At 45.1% G+C, this 17,730-nt stretch overlaps 1 protein-coding gene across 2 annotated transcripts in view; it reads left to right on the plus strand.

Annotated features, from left to right (window-relative positions):
- Positions 1-17,730, plus strand: part of FER1L6 (fer-1 like family member 6) — a 117,348-nt gene that overhangs the window by 54,722 nt on the left and 44,896 nt on the right. For both annotated transcript variants that reach the window (XM_083621804.1, XM_083621803.1), the window contains exons 17-23: positions 1,732-1,851; positions 3,077-3,229; positions 4,147-4,333; positions 4,855-4,979; positions 8,212-8,346; positions 11,028-11,177; positions 15,668-15,778. In XM_083621804.1, coding sequence (XP_083477930.1) covers positions 1,732-1,851; positions 3,077-3,229; positions 4,147-4,333; positions 4,855-4,979; positions 8,212-8,346; positions 11,028-11,177; positions 15,668-15,778 — 981 coding nt within the window. The remainder of the gene's footprint in view (positions 1-1,731; positions 1,852-3,076; positions 3,230-4,146; positions 4,334-4,854; positions 4,980-8,211; positions 8,347-11,027; positions 11,178-15,667; positions 15,779-17,730) is intronic.

Here is a 17,730-nt window from a genome sequence, read left to right on the forward strand (position 1 = left end):
CTCAGTCCCAGCTCCTGCCCACCTAGCAGTTCGAAAGCACGTCAAAGTGCAAGTAGATAAATAGGTACCGCTCTGGCGGGAAGGTAAACGGCGTTTCCGTGCGCTGCTCTGGTTTGCCAGAAGCGGCTTAGGCATGCTGGCCACATGACCCAGAAGCTGTACACCAGCTCCCTCAGCCAATAAAGCAAGATGAGTGCCACAACCCAAGAGTCGGCCATGACTGGACCTAATGGTCAGGGGTCCCTTTACCTTTAACAACTCTCATCTCCTTGAGCAAACTACACTTCCCATAATTCTTTGGTGGGGGTGGGAACCATGACTATTTAAAGTGGCATAACAGTGCTTTAAATGTGTGGTGTTCCTGTGGCATTTATTTACTTAGTTCTGCAATTGCATGCCAACTAATAATCAATCTCTCGGTGACTTACAATAAATATGCAAAAAACCCTACAAAATAAGACATAGAATCAAAAGCTATGAAGACATAGAAATCAGCTCTAAAACTGCATATTCACACCCCCCCTCAGCCTGTGTAGCTAGTGTGCAGAGCTCCTTGGCGCCACACACTTTCATTGCACATAGAGTGAGTTCTCCTGGGAGCGATGGAACCTGGTGATGCTCTGGGAGAGAATTGTATGGGGGGGGGACACAGCTGCCCCCTGTGTAAATAAGTCAGACTAAGCGGGTGCCTAGGGAGGCATGACTGAAAAGTCAACTGCCACATCAGAAATCTCAGTTCAAGAGATTTTTTCCCTCCTGGCATGGTTGTCTCCCCAGATAAATCAAAAGTGTATCCATAATCTGCTGCAACACCATTATGTGCCTCTTTGCCCCAGGTGTCAAAAAAATCTTAAACGGGCCCCGTTCGTATCAATCTAAATGCAATATTTTCAGCAGAAGCAGCTCTTGCGTTCAGATGAGCACCATCAATTGGTGAGGCATTAAATGATGACGGAACTAATGTTGCATGTATGTGTGTGAACTGGCCCAGTTCTGTAGGTTTGCCCAGAACTGAAAGATGAATAAGGGAAGGCAAAAAAAGGGGGAGAATAGGGCTCTTGCAAATGACAGATTGCTTCCCCGTCTGAGTAATTCACCTGCTGAAAATGCAGGTAGGAATATGCATCTTTTGCGAAGATAAGATCCTCTTCTGACATCAAATCTATCCCATTGTGACAATTGAGGAAGGCAACCTTTAACTCTATCGCCTGCTTGCTGGAGGATGTTAGCAGAAAGATAAGGTTACCTTTCCTTGCATGTCCCAGTGGATAGCAAGGAATTTGCATTTGGGGATGTGGGAGAAATCCAATTCAGCCCACATTTAAAGGTGAACCTACCTAATTCTCACTTTTCGAAACAATACATGAACAGAAACATAGCCATCCTTTGAAATGCCCACTTCTTCATATTTTGCAATGCATTTCTTTGGTCAAGTAATGTGTTTCAAAATGCATATACTGTGACAAAGTGTGCAGATATATTAGCGAAAAAAATGCATTTGGGGAAATTGCTGTGCAAAAATGTGGTTATCGGGGCGGGAAATCACACTAAAATGCTGATGAATTTTCATGAGGAATTTTGAAAAAGAAAAAAGGAAATGTGGGAATGTGGAATATTGTACTTAAGAATGGAAAAAATGAAAAGTGGAGCGATTGACTCTTGCTGATTGGTCTGCAGTGAATCTGACAGGGTAGGTGACTTTAGTAACGCCCTGCCTCTTTGTTGTCATAGGAAGCGATGTCCAAAGATGCCAAAACAATCATCCAGCAGCAAAAGAAGAAGATTCCACTCGAAGAAATGATGCGTGAGACTCAGAACTACATTGGGAAGATCCGTTTCTTAGTCGATGAGGTATAATAATAATAATAATAATTTATTATTTATACCCCGCCCATCTGGGTGGGTTTCCCCAGCCACTCTGGGCGGCTTCCAACTGAATATTAAAAACAATACAGCATCAGACATTAAAAACTTCCCTAAACAGGGCCGCCTTCAGTTGTCTTTTAAAAGTAAAATAGTTGTTTATTGCCTTGACATCGGCTGGGAGGGCGTTCTACAAGGTAGGCGCCACTACCGAGAAGGCCCTCTGCCTGGTTCCCTGTAACCTCACTTCTCGCAATGAGGGAACCATCAGAAGGCCCTTGACGCTGGACCTCAGTGTCCGGGGTAGATGGTGGGGGTGGAGACACTCCTTCAGATATACAGGACCAGTATACAGATACAGGTATACAGGTAACTACTCCAGTTTGTTTTCTATTAGTATGAAAGCTCCTACGTGCATTGGGTGTGTGTGTGTGGAAGGGTGCAGTGTCCAGGCTCCCCCTGTTGTGCTGTTGGATTTAACCGTGGAATGGACTCCCTTCTTGGAGGTTTTTAAGCAGAGGTTGGATGGCCACCTGTCATGGATTCTTTAGCTGAGATTCCTGCATTGCAGGGGGTTGGGGTGAGAGACACTTGGGGTCCCTTCCAGCTCTAGAATTACATGATTCTATGAGTGTGGAGGGGGAATCAGATCAGTCCTGAGCTTCTCCTCGCTGTTATTTCAAACGCATACAAGAGGAAATCCTGCTACACTGAGATACAGTGGTACCTCGGGTTAAGAACTTAATTTGTTCTGGGGGTCCATTCTTAACCTGAAACCGTTCTTAACCTGAGGTACCACTTTAGCTAATGGGGTCTCCCGCTGCTGTCACGCCACCGCCGCAAGATTTCTGTTCTCACCCTGAAGCAAAGTTCTTAACCCAAGGTCCTATTTCTGGGTTAGCGGAGTCTGTAACCTGAAGTGTCTGTAACCCGAGGTACCACTGTATCAGAGAGGCTACAGGCATTTCCACACAGCAACAACCTCTCTTGCCACATTCCCAGGTTTTTTCAAACCTCTCTAATCCTGCAGAAGATTTTTGGAGTGGTGGTGGTGGGTTTAAGGAAACAGAAAGAAGGGCACTTGTTGGAGATGGACTCTTGTTTCTTGATTGACACACAATCAAAGATGGCTGACCTCCCAGCAAAAGCACGCTCTTCACAAGCCTAATGGTGTTCGTGATGGTCAAATCACATGCCTGTCATTTTTTTCAAGCCTCAGCACACGGTCCCCGACGTCTTCATCTGGATGCTGAGCAACAACAAAAGAGTTGCCTACGCGAGAATCCCAGCCAAAGACTTGCTCTATTCCCCGGTGGCCGACCAGAGAGGGAAGCACTGTGGGAAAATTAAAACTCACTTCTTGAAAGTAAGTCTGAGAACCTCCCAACCGTATGAGGAGACAGCCATTGTTGTTGGTGTAGCATCTACACTGCCAGACAAATTTATGCAACAACCCACTCCTTTTTTAAAAGAAGAAGAATAAATTCAGCCATGAATCAGCAAGGGATCCTCCCACCCTGAACAGCCGGTTTTTGAGATCAGTGACAAAGGCTGAATACACACCGTACATTTAAAGTACCGTATTTTTTGCTCTATAAGACTCACTTTTTCCCTCCTAAAAAGTAAGGGGAAATGTGTGTGCGTCTTATGGAGCGAATGCAGGCTGCGCGGCTATCCCAGAAGCCAGAACAGCAAGAGGGATTGCTGCTTTCACTGCGCAGCGATCCCTCTTGCTGTTCTGGCTTCTGAGATTCAGAATATTTTTTTTCTTGTTTTCCTCCTCCAAAAACTAGGTGCGTCTCGTGGTCTGGTGCATCTTATAGAGCGAAAAATATGGTACTTCCCACTTCCCCAACTCCTTGAAACTGTAGATTGTTAAGGGTGCTGGGAAATGTAGCTCTGTGAGGGGTAAACTACAGTTCTTGGGACTCTTCACAGCGGTGTGTGTTTCAGATATACTTTAAATGTTTGGTGTCCATGCAACCTAGATGAGGAAACGGGCAATTTTATCTACGTTTTAATTCCATAGCACTGAGGGCTTACCCAGGTTTCAAATATTTCATCCTTGGAGCATGTAGCCCACCCTGCAATTATTTAAGAGTTTGGCAGCTCCTCTGCTGTTTCAGCTGTCCCTCTCCTCATTCTACTGGTTTAAATAGGATTGTACGTAATTTGTGTTATATAATTATATATTGCACCCTAGTCTGTGATTTTTGGAAGAATGGCTCTTGATAAAACAAACAAACAAACTTGACCTTCTGGACACTTCTTCTTTACTTTAAGTTGCCAGGAAAACGGCCTCCTGGCTGGAACGTTCACGGAAAAGTCGACACGTACCTGTGGCTTGGCTCCGCCAAATATGCGCACACAATTTTGGACAACTTGCCTATTGGATATGAAACAGAAACACCTTCGGGAGCAAGCTCAGGACATCACGGCAGCCCTCCGCCTGTTAGCCTGGTTTACAGAAGTAAGATCACAGAATTTACACAGAAATAGACCTGCAACACAGTCCTTCTCGGATATTGCCCCCCTGCCCAGACGCAGTAGTATACAATGTCCCTAAATTGCAGCCATTTATGATTTTTGTTCTGTAAATGAAAAAGACCTGGGGCAAAAAAAGAGGAATTTATTGATTTATTTTTATTTTGCCACTGGGGTACTTTTTGTCCATGCCACTGATTAAAAAAATAAATAAATCGCAAGTGGGTTCTCAAGCAAAAAGTGACCCAGGGAAGCTGGTCAGTGATTTCGAGCTGACACGACGAACTTGGCTTTGTTAGGAAATATTGGAACACGGGAAACTATCTTATACTGAAGCAGATGACTGGGTGCATATTTCTCAGGATTGTCTACACTGACTGGCAGCTGCTGTCCTGGGTTTCAGGCAGGAGTCTCTCCCAGTCCTACCTGAAGATGAACTTGCACGATGGACCACTTTGATCCCTCCCCACAGTGATAACTTTCCTTCTTTCTGTTGTGTTTACACAGCCAAGAATGTTTTCCAGCTGAGAGTTCACATGTATCAGGCCAGGGGTCTTATCGCAGCCGACAGCAGTGGGCTTTCTGATCCCTTTGCCAAAGTCACGTTTGTTTCGCACTGCCAGACCACGAAGGTAAGAGCGAGAAGAAGAGAGGGCGGTGGTACAAGAAACTGAAGTATTTATAAGCACAAATAGCATTTTTTCCCCAGCACAGAGGTCATCTCCCAGTGTCTGCTGAGTAGGTAAAGGAAGATTTAGTTCGTAAAACATTGTTTGCCTGGTTCCCTGTGGCGAGTAAAACACCACAAAGCTACCATCCACTAAGTCATAGGCCAATTACCCCTTCTGGCTTAGTGTTGTCTTCTCGGACTGGTTGGAATTGGCTTCCTAAGTTCTTAACTAGGGTTTTCCCTTGTCTGGTTACTTCTTTTAATTGGAGATATGTCAAAATGAGCATGTGAGCACCCCGAGTCTGTTAGTTAGTTAATTAATTAATTAATTAATTAAATTTATTAAATTTCTATACTGCTTTGGATAGCCCAGGCAGCAGAGCAAGAGTCACTCTTCATCTCAGGGTTGTGGTTTCCAGTCCTACATTGGGGGGAAAAGATTCCTGCATTGTGGGGGGTTGGACTGGACGAGCCTCACGGTCCCTTCTAACTCTGCAGTTCTGTGATTCTAAGATTCTATCCCACCCTTCACAGGGCACAGGATCACAGGGCAGCCATAGTGGTGAAGCTGATGGAATTTGGAAGCTAACTACCCCTGGAAGGCAGTGTGTTGCCTATCCCAGGGTTATTGCTGGTTTCAGCTCAGGGTTGTTGTTGTTTTAATTAATTAATTAAATAAATAAATAAATAAATAAATAAATAAATAAATAAATAATTTATTTATTTATTTATTTATACCCCACCCATCTGGCTGAATTTCCCCAGCCACTCTGGGCGGCTCCCAATCGAGTGTTAAAAACAATACAGCATTAAATATTAAAAACTTCCCTAAACAATTAATTAATTAATTCCCTAATTTTAAAAAAACAACCCACACAAAACCACTAGATTTTACATTTACTATATTGATCATGTTCTGGTCTGATGCTGGAGCCCACCAGGAAATCAGCAAGGCTGGAGGCAAGGCTGCAGCACCATGGATAGCTCCAAGCGAGCCACTTCCGCAAAGGTTTGGAGCAGACTGAGACCCGCTTCTACCGCCTTCAGAGCCATAAAGGGGAAAGCCTCTGGGCTGAATGCAGGCACTCCTCCTTCATCCCATAGTTTCCCTCCTGATGCACTCCCAGTGCTGCCGGACTATGATGTGTGGCAGGAAGCGTCTGATTCGTCAGGCTCAAGGGAAGGGTGTCCATGACGGACCAGGCTCTGACTCTATATGGGCCCTGGTGGTCTAAGGCAGGCTTGTCCAGCTTCCAAGAGACTGCGATCTACCCCCGCTATAAAAAAGCTGGTGGTGATGATCTACCCACTGGATTGACCAAAGTTGTTGGGCTTTTTGGGGGAGCTCAAAATTGTTTTTTTGGGGGGGTGGAAGGGGTCCTGTGATCTACCGTGATCTATCACAGGCACCAACGATCTACCAGTAGATTGTGATCTACCTGTTGGCCATCGCTGGTCTAGGGAGTTCTTCTGAGAGTTCTTATCTAACCATCTCAGGTGCGTGGGCTCCCTGTCTTCCACCATCAGCTCTGAGCCCTGACCCAGACCCAGACCCTGCAGCCTCCGATTCTGTGCCTAGATCACTGGTGGATGGGGAGTAGGGTCATGACAATTTCATTTTCAATTTGTTTGGCCTCTTTTATCGCTCAATCCATCCGATTGCCTTAGATTGTGAGCCCCTAGGGCGCGAGGCTATTAACATTTAGAAAAACGGCTGCAAGCTGGTCTGAGCTTATGGGACACAGTGCGATATAGACTCAAATAAATTTGACAAAGCTGCTTTGAACCCATGGGATAGACTGGGATATAGACTCAAATAAAATTGTCTAATCCTCCTTTCAAGCCATCTGAGGCAGTAGCCATCACTGCATTCTTATGGCAGGGAACCTGATAAATTGTGTGCATGCAAAAAGTGTTTTGTTTTGTCTGTCCTGAATCTATTGCCAGTTGATTTCATTAGGTGACCAGACTACAGGTTTTTAGCATTTTGTGAGCATGTCTCCCTATCCATTCACACCGTCCATAACAATATAAACGTATACCATGTCCCCTCCTTATTTTTCTCTTCTACAGTATTGTAAGGCTGCAACCCTGTACATGATTACCTGGCTGTAAATCACATGGAAATAAATTGGACCTACCTCTGAGTAGGCATATAAACATTTGCTCTGTAAATCTTGGAGAATGTCAGACTTTATATGTGCCAGTAATGCTTTCTGTAGGCAATAGATTCTAGGCTGTACCTGAAATTGTTTTTATGATGGTACATGAGCTCCAATAAAGAATAAGTAATTGCTGGAGAATCCTCATTTCTATATAAGGGCATGCCAGAAATTTTTATTGAAGTGATTCCCACCCCCGGTTTCAGTACATTTTTATCCTCAAAATATATCTTCAGTGTTTGCTATCATACCAGTTTAAGGGATTCTTAAAAGGAGGAACATCAGAGGAAACACAGCTCATTTGTAGAGCACATGTGCTGCACTGCACCAGAAGGACTCCTGTTTGTTGTTCACTCATTTACAGTGCCAAGCTTCTGATCCATGTTCACAGATCACTAACCAAAATACTTACGTATCACGTACATTGTTATGAAATACTACTGTTTGATGCGTTGTTTCTCAAACCAGTTTCACACTGATTGGAGTCCTTAATCCATCCAAATTCATCTCTAGCCAGGGTGTGCGTAGGGTAACGACATCCCTGTCCTGTCGACGCCCCCTGGTGTGCGCACACAAAGAGAAATGGATCGGACACTAATGAAGCTGTGCTGATGTGAACAGCTGCAGGGGGAGAAAGAGCTGTGAAACACACCGGTGTGTATGTGTGTGTGTGTGTGTGTGGACATCTCCATAGCACTCTGTGGTGGTGACATCTGCTCCCAACCACTGTCAGAGCAAGTTGCTTGCTTGGAGCTGTCCCTGGTCCTGAAGCCATGCCTCCTGTAATTGGCATCTGCTTTTATTGTTGAATCATTTCGGAGAGTTCATGGCAAGTGATTCATAAATGAAATTAAATCAGTTGTTTAAAATATAGCCAAATGAATACACACACACACACACACACACACACATATAAAATCTGTGTGTAAATATGCATATTATTCCATAGCACAGATAGAATGTCCCAAGGGAGCTCATCTAAAGGGCAGGAGTCTTGTCTATTCTAATGCACTACTTTCCCCCCACCATTAGATCATACAACAAACTTTGTCTCCAACTTGGAATCAAATGCTGCTGTTTAATAATATTGTGCTTCATGGGGATGGAAAAGAAATTGCTGAATTCCCCCCAGTGATCGTCGTAGAGCTCTACGATGATGATGCAGTGGTAAATATGATTTTCTCCACCTTGTTTGTTTGTTTGTTCCAACCTTAATATGGGGGGAATTCAGAGTAGTGCTAAGGAGATGCTGAATCAGTCCAAGCATTTGCGTTTCAAGGCCCCCAAGCCACCCCCAGGAGAATAAAGAGACAAGGACACAGAATTTTAGGCCACAACTTTATTGGTTACAGAATGTGAGCAGCATTGGCTTAGGCATTGGCATCAACAGACCATATTTGACTTCTGCCCGCCTTGCAGGAAGTCTGGTAAGGGTAAACCACCAATAGGGGCAGCCCTGCCGATGCAAATCGACTCAAGCATCCCCCGGGTTCCCGCTGGGTTCATGGCATGGCCCTAACCCTTCCCCGGGCTTTGGACAAGATCCACACCTCCAGAATCCTTTAACAGAAAACCCTTAAGCCGCACCTCCCCCCCCATCGCTATTCCAATGCCTAACTGCCAAACCTTACAAAGTTGTGGTGATTGCTACGAGGTAGGTGAAAACCAAGTGGTTGGTGCCAATTTGCCAAGTGGAAAAAGGCCTACCAGGCCCCTGAATGGCAACCAACCAAAGTCCATAGCAAGGCCAATGACACAACCTGAAGAAAGGGTGGGAAGGCAGCAGATCCGTGGCGTGCGGCTGAAAGAGGAAGCCTCAGAATCGCACCATGGCTTAAATTGTCCCTGGCCATGCCCCCAAGCAACCTGATTGGCCGCCTGGCAACCTGACATGGCCAGGGTCTCCCCCAGCGTGATGCGGGACCCCGCCCCACCCTGATGCTGAAGGGAGTGGCTAGGTGGTCAGACCGCAACCCAGCCCCACCAGGAAGTGGACCCGATTTCTGCTTGCCTGGTGGAATGATCTCTCTTCTCATCTCTCCACATGGTGTTAGGAGGTGGTGGTCTCTTGATTACCCCCAAAGCTGATTGGGGAGTTGGGGGCAGAGAAGAGGGGCAATCCCTGTTGCACCAGTGGGATCCATTGAGCTGGCTCCTACAAGCGCAAGTATTTAATTAAATCCAGCCCTGAGCCCCTGTGTTACATTTGCTTACATAGCAAATGACGTTGATTGTTCAAAGGTTTGAACGAACTGTCCTTTTTTAATAGAGTGCAGTGATGCATTGGATGCCTGGACAAATTACAATTTATCATTTATTCAGTTTACATCTTGCCCTTCCTCCCAACGGAAATTATGCATAGCCCTGTGTTTGTGTTACGTAATTTATCCCACTTCTGCCCAACATGTAGAAAGGACTAAGAAAAGAAACAGTGCCCTCTTCCATTACAAAGGTTGCCAAGTTTTGATTTCAAAAACGCTGGTCTCCTTTTCTGGGGTAACAGGAGCAAATCTGGAAGGGCTGCAGAGGGCGAGGAAGGTATCAAATGTTGCCCAGGGCCACCTAAAAAGTCACTGAGGACTGCATGCTGCCCCTAGGCCATGTGTTAGGTCACTCAAGACTAGCAGGCTTCCTCAACCTTAGCCCTCCAGATGTTTGGAGACTACAGTTCCCATCATCCCTGACCACTGGTCCTGCTAGCTAGGGAGCATGGGAGTTGTAGGCCAAAAACATCTGGAGGGCCGAGGTTGAGGAAGTCTGCTCTAGAGCAGAGGTGAGGAGCCTTCCGCAACCCTCAGTTGACATTTCTGAGTGACAGAGTGACCTGTCTTTACCATGTCAGCCTTCTGAAAGGGGAGTGGGAGGGAGAAGAACATGTCAGAGCAAAAAGGAGTTCCCTCATCATCTTTCGGCTCTGGTATATGGGCCCTTGTGGATTGCCCCCAGGGTATGGTACCCCATGACAGGTTTTTGGTTTTTTTAAGGTCCCCATTCCTACTTTCTTCGTGGTCAGCTCTCCAAGGCTGAGGCCCAGCATCACAAAACAGAGCACAGCTTGTAGCATGTAGTCACTAATAATAATAATAATAATAATAATAATAATAATAATAATTTTTATTTATACCCCGCCCTCCCCAGCCAAGGCCGGGCTCAGGGCGGCTAACAAGCAATAATAAAAACAAGTTGAATGAATACAACGTAAAAACAAGATTAAAATACAACATTAAAATATTAAAATGCAGCCTCATCACAGGAGGAGAAAGGAAAAGAAAGAGGGGGAGGGAATCAAATTGGCTCCAAGCCAAAGGCCAGGCGGAACAACTGTGTCTTACAGGCCCTGAGGAAAGAAATCAGATCCTGCAGGGCCCTGGTCTCATGAGACAGAGCATTCCACCAGGCCGGAGCCAGTGCTGAAAAGGCCCTGGCTCTGGTTGAGGCTAATCTGACTTCCTTAGGGCCCGGGACCTCTAGGGTGTTGCTATTTATGGACCTTACGGTCCTCCATGGGGCATACCGGGAGTGGCGGTCCCATAGGTACGAGGGTCCTAGGCTGTGAAGGGCCTAAAGACACACCAAGCATTTAAAGCATTTTTACAGAACATGGCTACATCCCAATGAATCCTGGAAGCTGTAGTTTGTGAAGGGTGATGGAAACTGCGAGGGGTAAACTACAGTTTCCATGATTCTTTGGGTGACATCATGCACATTGAATGTGCTTTGCATACATGGTGTGGACGTGATCTTCTGCATATCCCAAACTCTGGTTGTAGGGGTGGTTTTGTATGAACAGCGCAATGTGAAGATAAATGACGTTCTGCTAAGTCTCTCTCTTTTTAAAAAACGTCTAGGGTAAATCAGAATATATTGGTTCTACCGTTGCTGCTCCTGTGACAACATTGGCTGGTCAGAAATATGAGCCGCCTAAACTTAGTTACCACCCTGTGTACTTTGGAAATATTTCTGGAGGGGATCTCCTTGCTGCATTTGAATTGCTGCAGGTGAGCTTCAACGAATATTCTTATCCATGTTTTTTTTATTGGTGAATGTCTGAAAACAACCAGGGCAGGATGATACACAGTATGGTGCATTTGCAACACAGGATTGCTGTTGTTTGTGTGTGTGTATGTGATTTTTCTTTTTGCTGGGACAAGGAGATGAAAGCTATCCCTTCCTGTTTCTCCTCACCCTTTCAAACTCACTGCTGCTGCTTTGTGTATGTATGCATGGTTCACACATAATGCTAAACCATGGTTTGTTAGCCATGGTTCAATAAACCATGGTTTAGTGTTGAGTGTGAACCCAGCTCAGCAGCCTAACTATGATTTACTAACTGTGGTTAAAATGTGCACGTGAACCAAGGTTTGTGGTTGGTTTCTCCTATTTAGTGACTCTGAACCAAAGCTTAGCATTGCACGCGAACTAAGGAGCCACCCAAAAGCTACAGAAGAACAGCGAAATATTCAAGCCACTCTCAAGGCTCACTGGCGCTCACTGGCGCTTTTAACTATTCTGTTGCGCAATAGGCCAGGGTTTAAGATTCTTTCGCTTTACCTATGGTTTCTTAACTATTGTTAATGTGAATGATGACCAAGGGTTAGCAAATTGTGTGAACCAGGCTAATAAGTGCAAAAACTCAGCTACCACCTGAAGTAATAGAGAGGATTGCTTGCTCATGAGAAAACTGACTGGTGGGGAGGACTCCTTCAGGAACTGGAATCCTTCCCAACCACGAGATCTTCTGTTTTCGTAAAACCAGGCTATATAATGTGTTGCAATCCAGAGACTGGGGACTACAATTCCCATCTTCCCTGATTATTGGTCATAAAGGCTGGGGCTGATGCTAGGCTGGCCCAAGACATTTTGCTACCTCAGCAGAAGAAAATATGGTGTCTCATATTTTTGTGATTATTTTGTTTCAATCACACTTTAATTGTACACACTTTCACCTAAAACATGTATTATCCATGCATTCTTCTAAAATATGTGATTTTTAATGTTTTTGATGCATTTGTAGACACAATTTTAGAAGTATTGCAAAATTTGAAGACGTGCATAATCTGATTGGCACCAGCCTTCCAATCCATATATAAATCTGGGACCAGCAAGTTAGGTCATTTCACTTTAAAATGCAGACTGAATAAACTCTCTTCCAACCCTAGTTCTGATGTAGTTCTCAACTTAAAAAAAAAAGTATCAAATTACATTTAAAAATGCATTGCCAGGGTGACAATACGTAGATGCATATTTAAATATGCATTTAAAAGCATTTTTTGCACAAATGAAGATTAATGTGAAAATGGGATTGAACAGATTTATGGATTAATGCATATTAAAGTGTCAGGGACTGGAGACAGACTGATTTACCTGTCCCTGCTGAGTTATTTGTATCAGCTTTATCAGTTTGCAAAAGTCAGGAAGGCCTTTTCCTCTGTTTTACCTACAACTACTTTAGAATTCTGCTCAGAGCAGACTGTTCTATATTTAGAGGACAGTAAATCATCTTATAACTCTCACTGCTCTCCATATTTCCACAGCTCACCAGTATATTTAGACAAGGCTTTTCTGTGCTTCGGCAAGGCATTAAACGCAACTTCTCTTCTTCAGCATAAACACTCCCCTTTGGTTGATCTGAGTCCATAAAAAGCAGGTGGCACTCATTTGATAGAAACAAAAGCTGCAAACTTTATATGTCCCCTAAGATTGCTCCTCCATGCCTTGACCTTTCCAAGAGAAATAATTTAGCTTCATCGCTGCGAAGAACTTTGAATAACCTTTCATTTGTGAGCGGCAGTAATTATATTATGACTCTGCCAATGGATGGATGTGATTATCCTGTAGCTACCTTGTGAAAAACTCTATCGCCTCATAATGGACCTGTATTGGTAAAAACTGTCTGAACCAGGCCGCGCCCTCAGAAAACTAAAATTTAATGTGAGACAATCACAGTGGACCAGTACGCATGTATGGGGTGTTTGGAGAGGGGTAGGACCTCGGGAGGGGGACACGCCGTGCTCTTCCTGGGGTAGTTTGTCCACTTTTGGTCCTCACTCCTGCACTCAGCTTTCACCTGTGGCTCCTAGATGCTGTCAGCATGTGACAGCAGCCAGACTCCAGGAACGACTTTGATTGGCCAGCTAAACCAGGTGAGGGTAGCTGATGGGTCTCAAAACCCCAGTGCAAAGACAAGTTCTTGCAGATTGAGCAGACAAGACCAATAGTGAATCCAATGGTCAAGAAAGTGGTTTCTGCTGTAGAGGGAAGTGAGGGGCAGATGGAGCTGTCAACCTGGGAAGGTAGCCCATCAAGGAGAAGGAGAACTCTCTTGCCTTGCAGGGTATCTTCAGGAGAAGAACAGGCTAAGGAGTAAACCCTACACAAATCCAGAGTGGGGTCCCTAAAGCGGTTGGATGGCGTCTTGTACGCCTCCTTTCAGCAACTCTGCAGCCAACCTGGTGCCCTAAACGGCCTTGGCCCAGTATACCTGAAGGAGCGTCTCCACCCCCATTGTTCAGCCCGGACACTGAGGTCCAGCGCCGAAGGCCTTCTGGTGGTTCCCTCACTGCAAGAAGCCAAGTTACAGGGAACCAGGCAGAGGGCCTTCTAGGTAGTGGCACCCGCCCTGTGGAACACCCTCCCACCAGATGTCAAAGAGAACAACAACTACCAGACTTTTAGAAGACATCTGAAGGCAGCCCTGTTTAGGGAAGATTTTTATATTTAATGTTTCATTTTATTTTTAATATTTTGTTGGAAGCTGCCTAGAGTGACTGGGGAAACCCAGCCAGATGGGCGGGGTATAAATAATAAGAAATTATTATTATTATTACTACTACTACTACTACTACTACTACTACTACTACTACTCTGCTTTCCTTTGAACCACACCTGCGAAGCTGAGAGGGGGGTCTTGTCGGGCCACCCAGGGCCTCATTCAGTGTGCTGATAACCCAGTGGTTTGGCTTCACCCCCTGAGGCACACTCCATTGTGTCTCAAGAAAGATGGATGCTAACAATAAGTACCCGGTTGGGCTGGTCCATTAGAATGAATGGGGTGTTCCCAATCATCCTTCATGTTCCCTTATTCAGTCCCCAGCTGCCTGCCATATTACTTACATTTTGTCCAGGGAGTTGGTGCTGGCCATAGCTGTCAACTTTTTTTAAGGGAAATTCCCTTATTCCGAATATGATTCCTCGCAAGAAAAGGGAAAAATTGACAGCTATGGTACTGGCTGTCAGCCTCCTTCTCCTTAGTCTCAGTGTCACTATCAAAGGACTCAGTATGGAGGAGGATGGGGTCAAATGAGAATTAGCTGGCTCTTAGGTGGTTACATCCGAAATTCTGTAGAGAAATTTGGATTTGGTGCTGGTGGGCTGAGCAATGCAAACTACTTTGAAACCATTGTGTCAGCCAATGAATTAATTTCCCTTTCTCAGTTATTGGCTCCAACCACTTGATTTAGGTAATTCAATAACACAGAAGAGCTTTCCGGGGATCTTCTTATATGCAGTGAATGGCTTTGTGTACAGCAAAACGGCTCTCTAAAGCCTTTCCGTTTTGTCGCACTTCCAAAGCGTGTTTCTAATTTTAGCTACCATAAATGCAAGTGGAAAGCCCAAAAGAACCAGGAATCTTTACTGTTCAGCAGATGGGAGGAGATGTTTGGAATAAGCCAGACACAGCAAACAACTCCAAATTAGCCTTAAGAACCGTTGGTGTGAATTTCAGCAACATTGTTGTGACTGCTGTGAAGAATATGACTATGTCAAACAATGTATGTTGCTGAGAATTAGGAACATAGGAACAACTCAGAATGTTGTTTCATGTAGCTCAGTATTGTCTCCACTGAACGACAACCGCTCTCCAGGGTTTCAGACATAATACTAGTAATAATCTTTTAGCTGGCACATCTTCTCTACTGCATATTCTAGGAGCATCCAACACCTGCTCCTATTAGTATAACCGGAAAAATGGCCACAGATTCTTATAAACCATCTGTGGCCACTGTGCAATGGGGTGGCACTTGTGCAATGGGGTGGTACTGTGGTCTACACCCACTGGGCCTCTTGGACTTGCTGATTGGAAGGTCGGCGGTTCAAATACCCGTGACGGAGTGAGCTCCCATTGCTCTGTCCCAGCTTCTGCCAACCTAGCAGTTCAAAAGCATGCCAGTGCAAGTAGATAAATAGGTACTGCTGTGGTAGGAGGGTAAACAGCATTTCCGTGTGCCAGTAGCGGTTTAGTCCTACTGGCCACATGACTCGGAAAGCTGTCTGTGAACAAACGCTGGCTCCCTTGGCCTGAAAGCAAGATGATCGCTACAACCCCATAGTCACCTTTGACTGGGCTTAACCGTCCAGGGGTCCTTGACCTTTACCTCTCTCTTTTTGGCTTGCAGTGAAAATTGCTGGGGAATCTTTGTAGGTTCTTACTTTTCCTTAAAAGCAGCATATCTAAATAGTAAAACATTGAGGTGGCTTCATTTTGCAGATCTCCGATTCCGGCCCTGAAAACCTCCCACCTGTGGATCCTGCAGATGCCAGTATGATCTACCCAGTCCCAGCCAACATCAGACCTGTCTTGAGTAAATACAGAGTAGAGGTGAGTTAACACAAAATGATGTGTCGGAGTCTCATTTCTTATCAGCCTCAGGCCACACCTTCACATTTCTATAGCTTCCTGATCTATGACTGTCATCTCTGCTCCAATGCTTCAGTCGAACTTTCTACTTTGTTGTCAGGCATTCGCCTGCATGTTTCACTGCTTCAATGCTGGCGGGGGGCGGGTTTAAAAACTGTTCCAAGAAGGGAATAAGGAGCAGAAATGCAGCTTCGCAAATGTCACAAAGGCCACCAATCAGCACTCTGCACAGCCTTGCTTCAAGGAGGGTACAACATATGGCTTCTTGAGTGACGTAAGAGTCCGCCAATTACTACCCTGCAAACTAGAAACATTTCCCTTTAAGCTCTACCAAGGAGAGAAAGTCACTCAAAATGCAGCATGGTGAGTATGCCATTGCAGCAGGCACACTGCTAAAATTATTCCAGATCATTTTGGAGAGACCTGGTCTGAATAGATATATTGGATTCTTGTCTCATTACACATGCTAAGACTATTTTTGGTCACCTGCATACTATCCCTTGTTTTTTCCTGTTGGACTAAATGCAGTTGTTAACAGTCGTCCACAGGTTTACCATACCGATTGAGCCAATCACCCATCTCCTACTACCCTCCTGAGAAAAACCCCACCCTACCCTCCCACTGTATATAAGGGTCTGGTGACTTCTGTTTCAGTGTATCTGAAGAAGTGTGCATGCACACGAAAGCTCATATGAAGAACAAACTTAGTTGGTCTCTAAGGTGCTACTGGACTATTTTTTAATTTTAATTTTTTAATTTAAATTAAAAAATAATTTTTAATTTTTTAATTTTAATTTTTTTAAATTTGCCAGCGTTGTGTAGTGGTTAAGAGCGGTGGACTCGTATTCTGGTGAACTGGGTTCGCTTCCCCGCTCCTCCACATGCAGCTGCTAATCTTGGGCTAGTCACACTTCTCTGAGGTCTCTCAGCCCCACTCACCTCACAGAGTGTTTGTTGTGGGGGAGGAAGGGAAAGGAGATTGTTAGCCGCTTTGAGACTCCTTAGGGTAGTGATAAAGCGGGATATCAAATCCAAACTCTTCTTCTTCTTCTTCTTCTTCTTCTTCTTCTTCTTCTTCTTCTTCTTCTTCTTCTTTTTAATTTTGACTGCTAAAATGATGTGCATCTGCTGTATCCACTTTTGGTAAAGGAGCTTAAGACACCCCAATGATATTCACTGTATATCCTGTTTGTAAATCACACTTCTTTCTTCAGGTTGCTAGAACATGGATATACCTGCAGTTGGTCCTCAAAATACTCCCAAGAATTAGGCACAGTTGAGACTAGATAGTGGCTTCCCCTAACCCCCATACCCAATCCTGCAAATGAGCTTCATGGCTACATAAGGCTTTGAACCCAGGTCTTTCCAAATCAAGGCCAACTTGGGTCACTTCCAGACATTATTGGAGGATGGTTGGAGGATGGGTGGTGACTAACAGATTGAGGTTGAATCCTGGCAAGACAGAAGTGCTGTTTTGGGGGGAGAGGAGGCGGGCAGGTGTGGAGGACTCCCTGGTCCTGAATGGGGTAACTGTGCCCCTGAAGGACCAGGTGCGCAGCCTGGGAGTCATTTTGGACTCACAGCTGTCCATGAAGGCGCAGGTCAATTCTGTGTCCAGGGCGGCTGTCTACCAGCTCCATCTGGTACGCAGGATGAGACCCTATCTGCCCGCAGACTGTCTCGCCAGAGTGGTGCATGCTCTAGTTATCTCCCGCTTGAACTACTGCAATGTGCTCTACGTGGGGCTACCTTTAAAGGTGACCTGGAAACTACAGCTAATCCAGAACGCGGCAGCTAGACTGGTGACTGGGAGCGGCCGCCGAGACCACATAACACCAGTCTTGAAAGACCTACATTGGCTTCCAGTACGTTTCTGAGCACAATTCAAAGTGTTGGTGCTGACCTTTAAAGCC

This window comes from Podarcis filfolensis (assembly GCF_964270895.1).
Source record: "Podarcis filfolensis genome assembly, chromosome: 7".
Lineage (NCBI taxonomy): Eukaryota > Metazoa > Chordata > Lepidosauria > Squamata > Lacertidae > Podarcis > Podarcis filfolensis.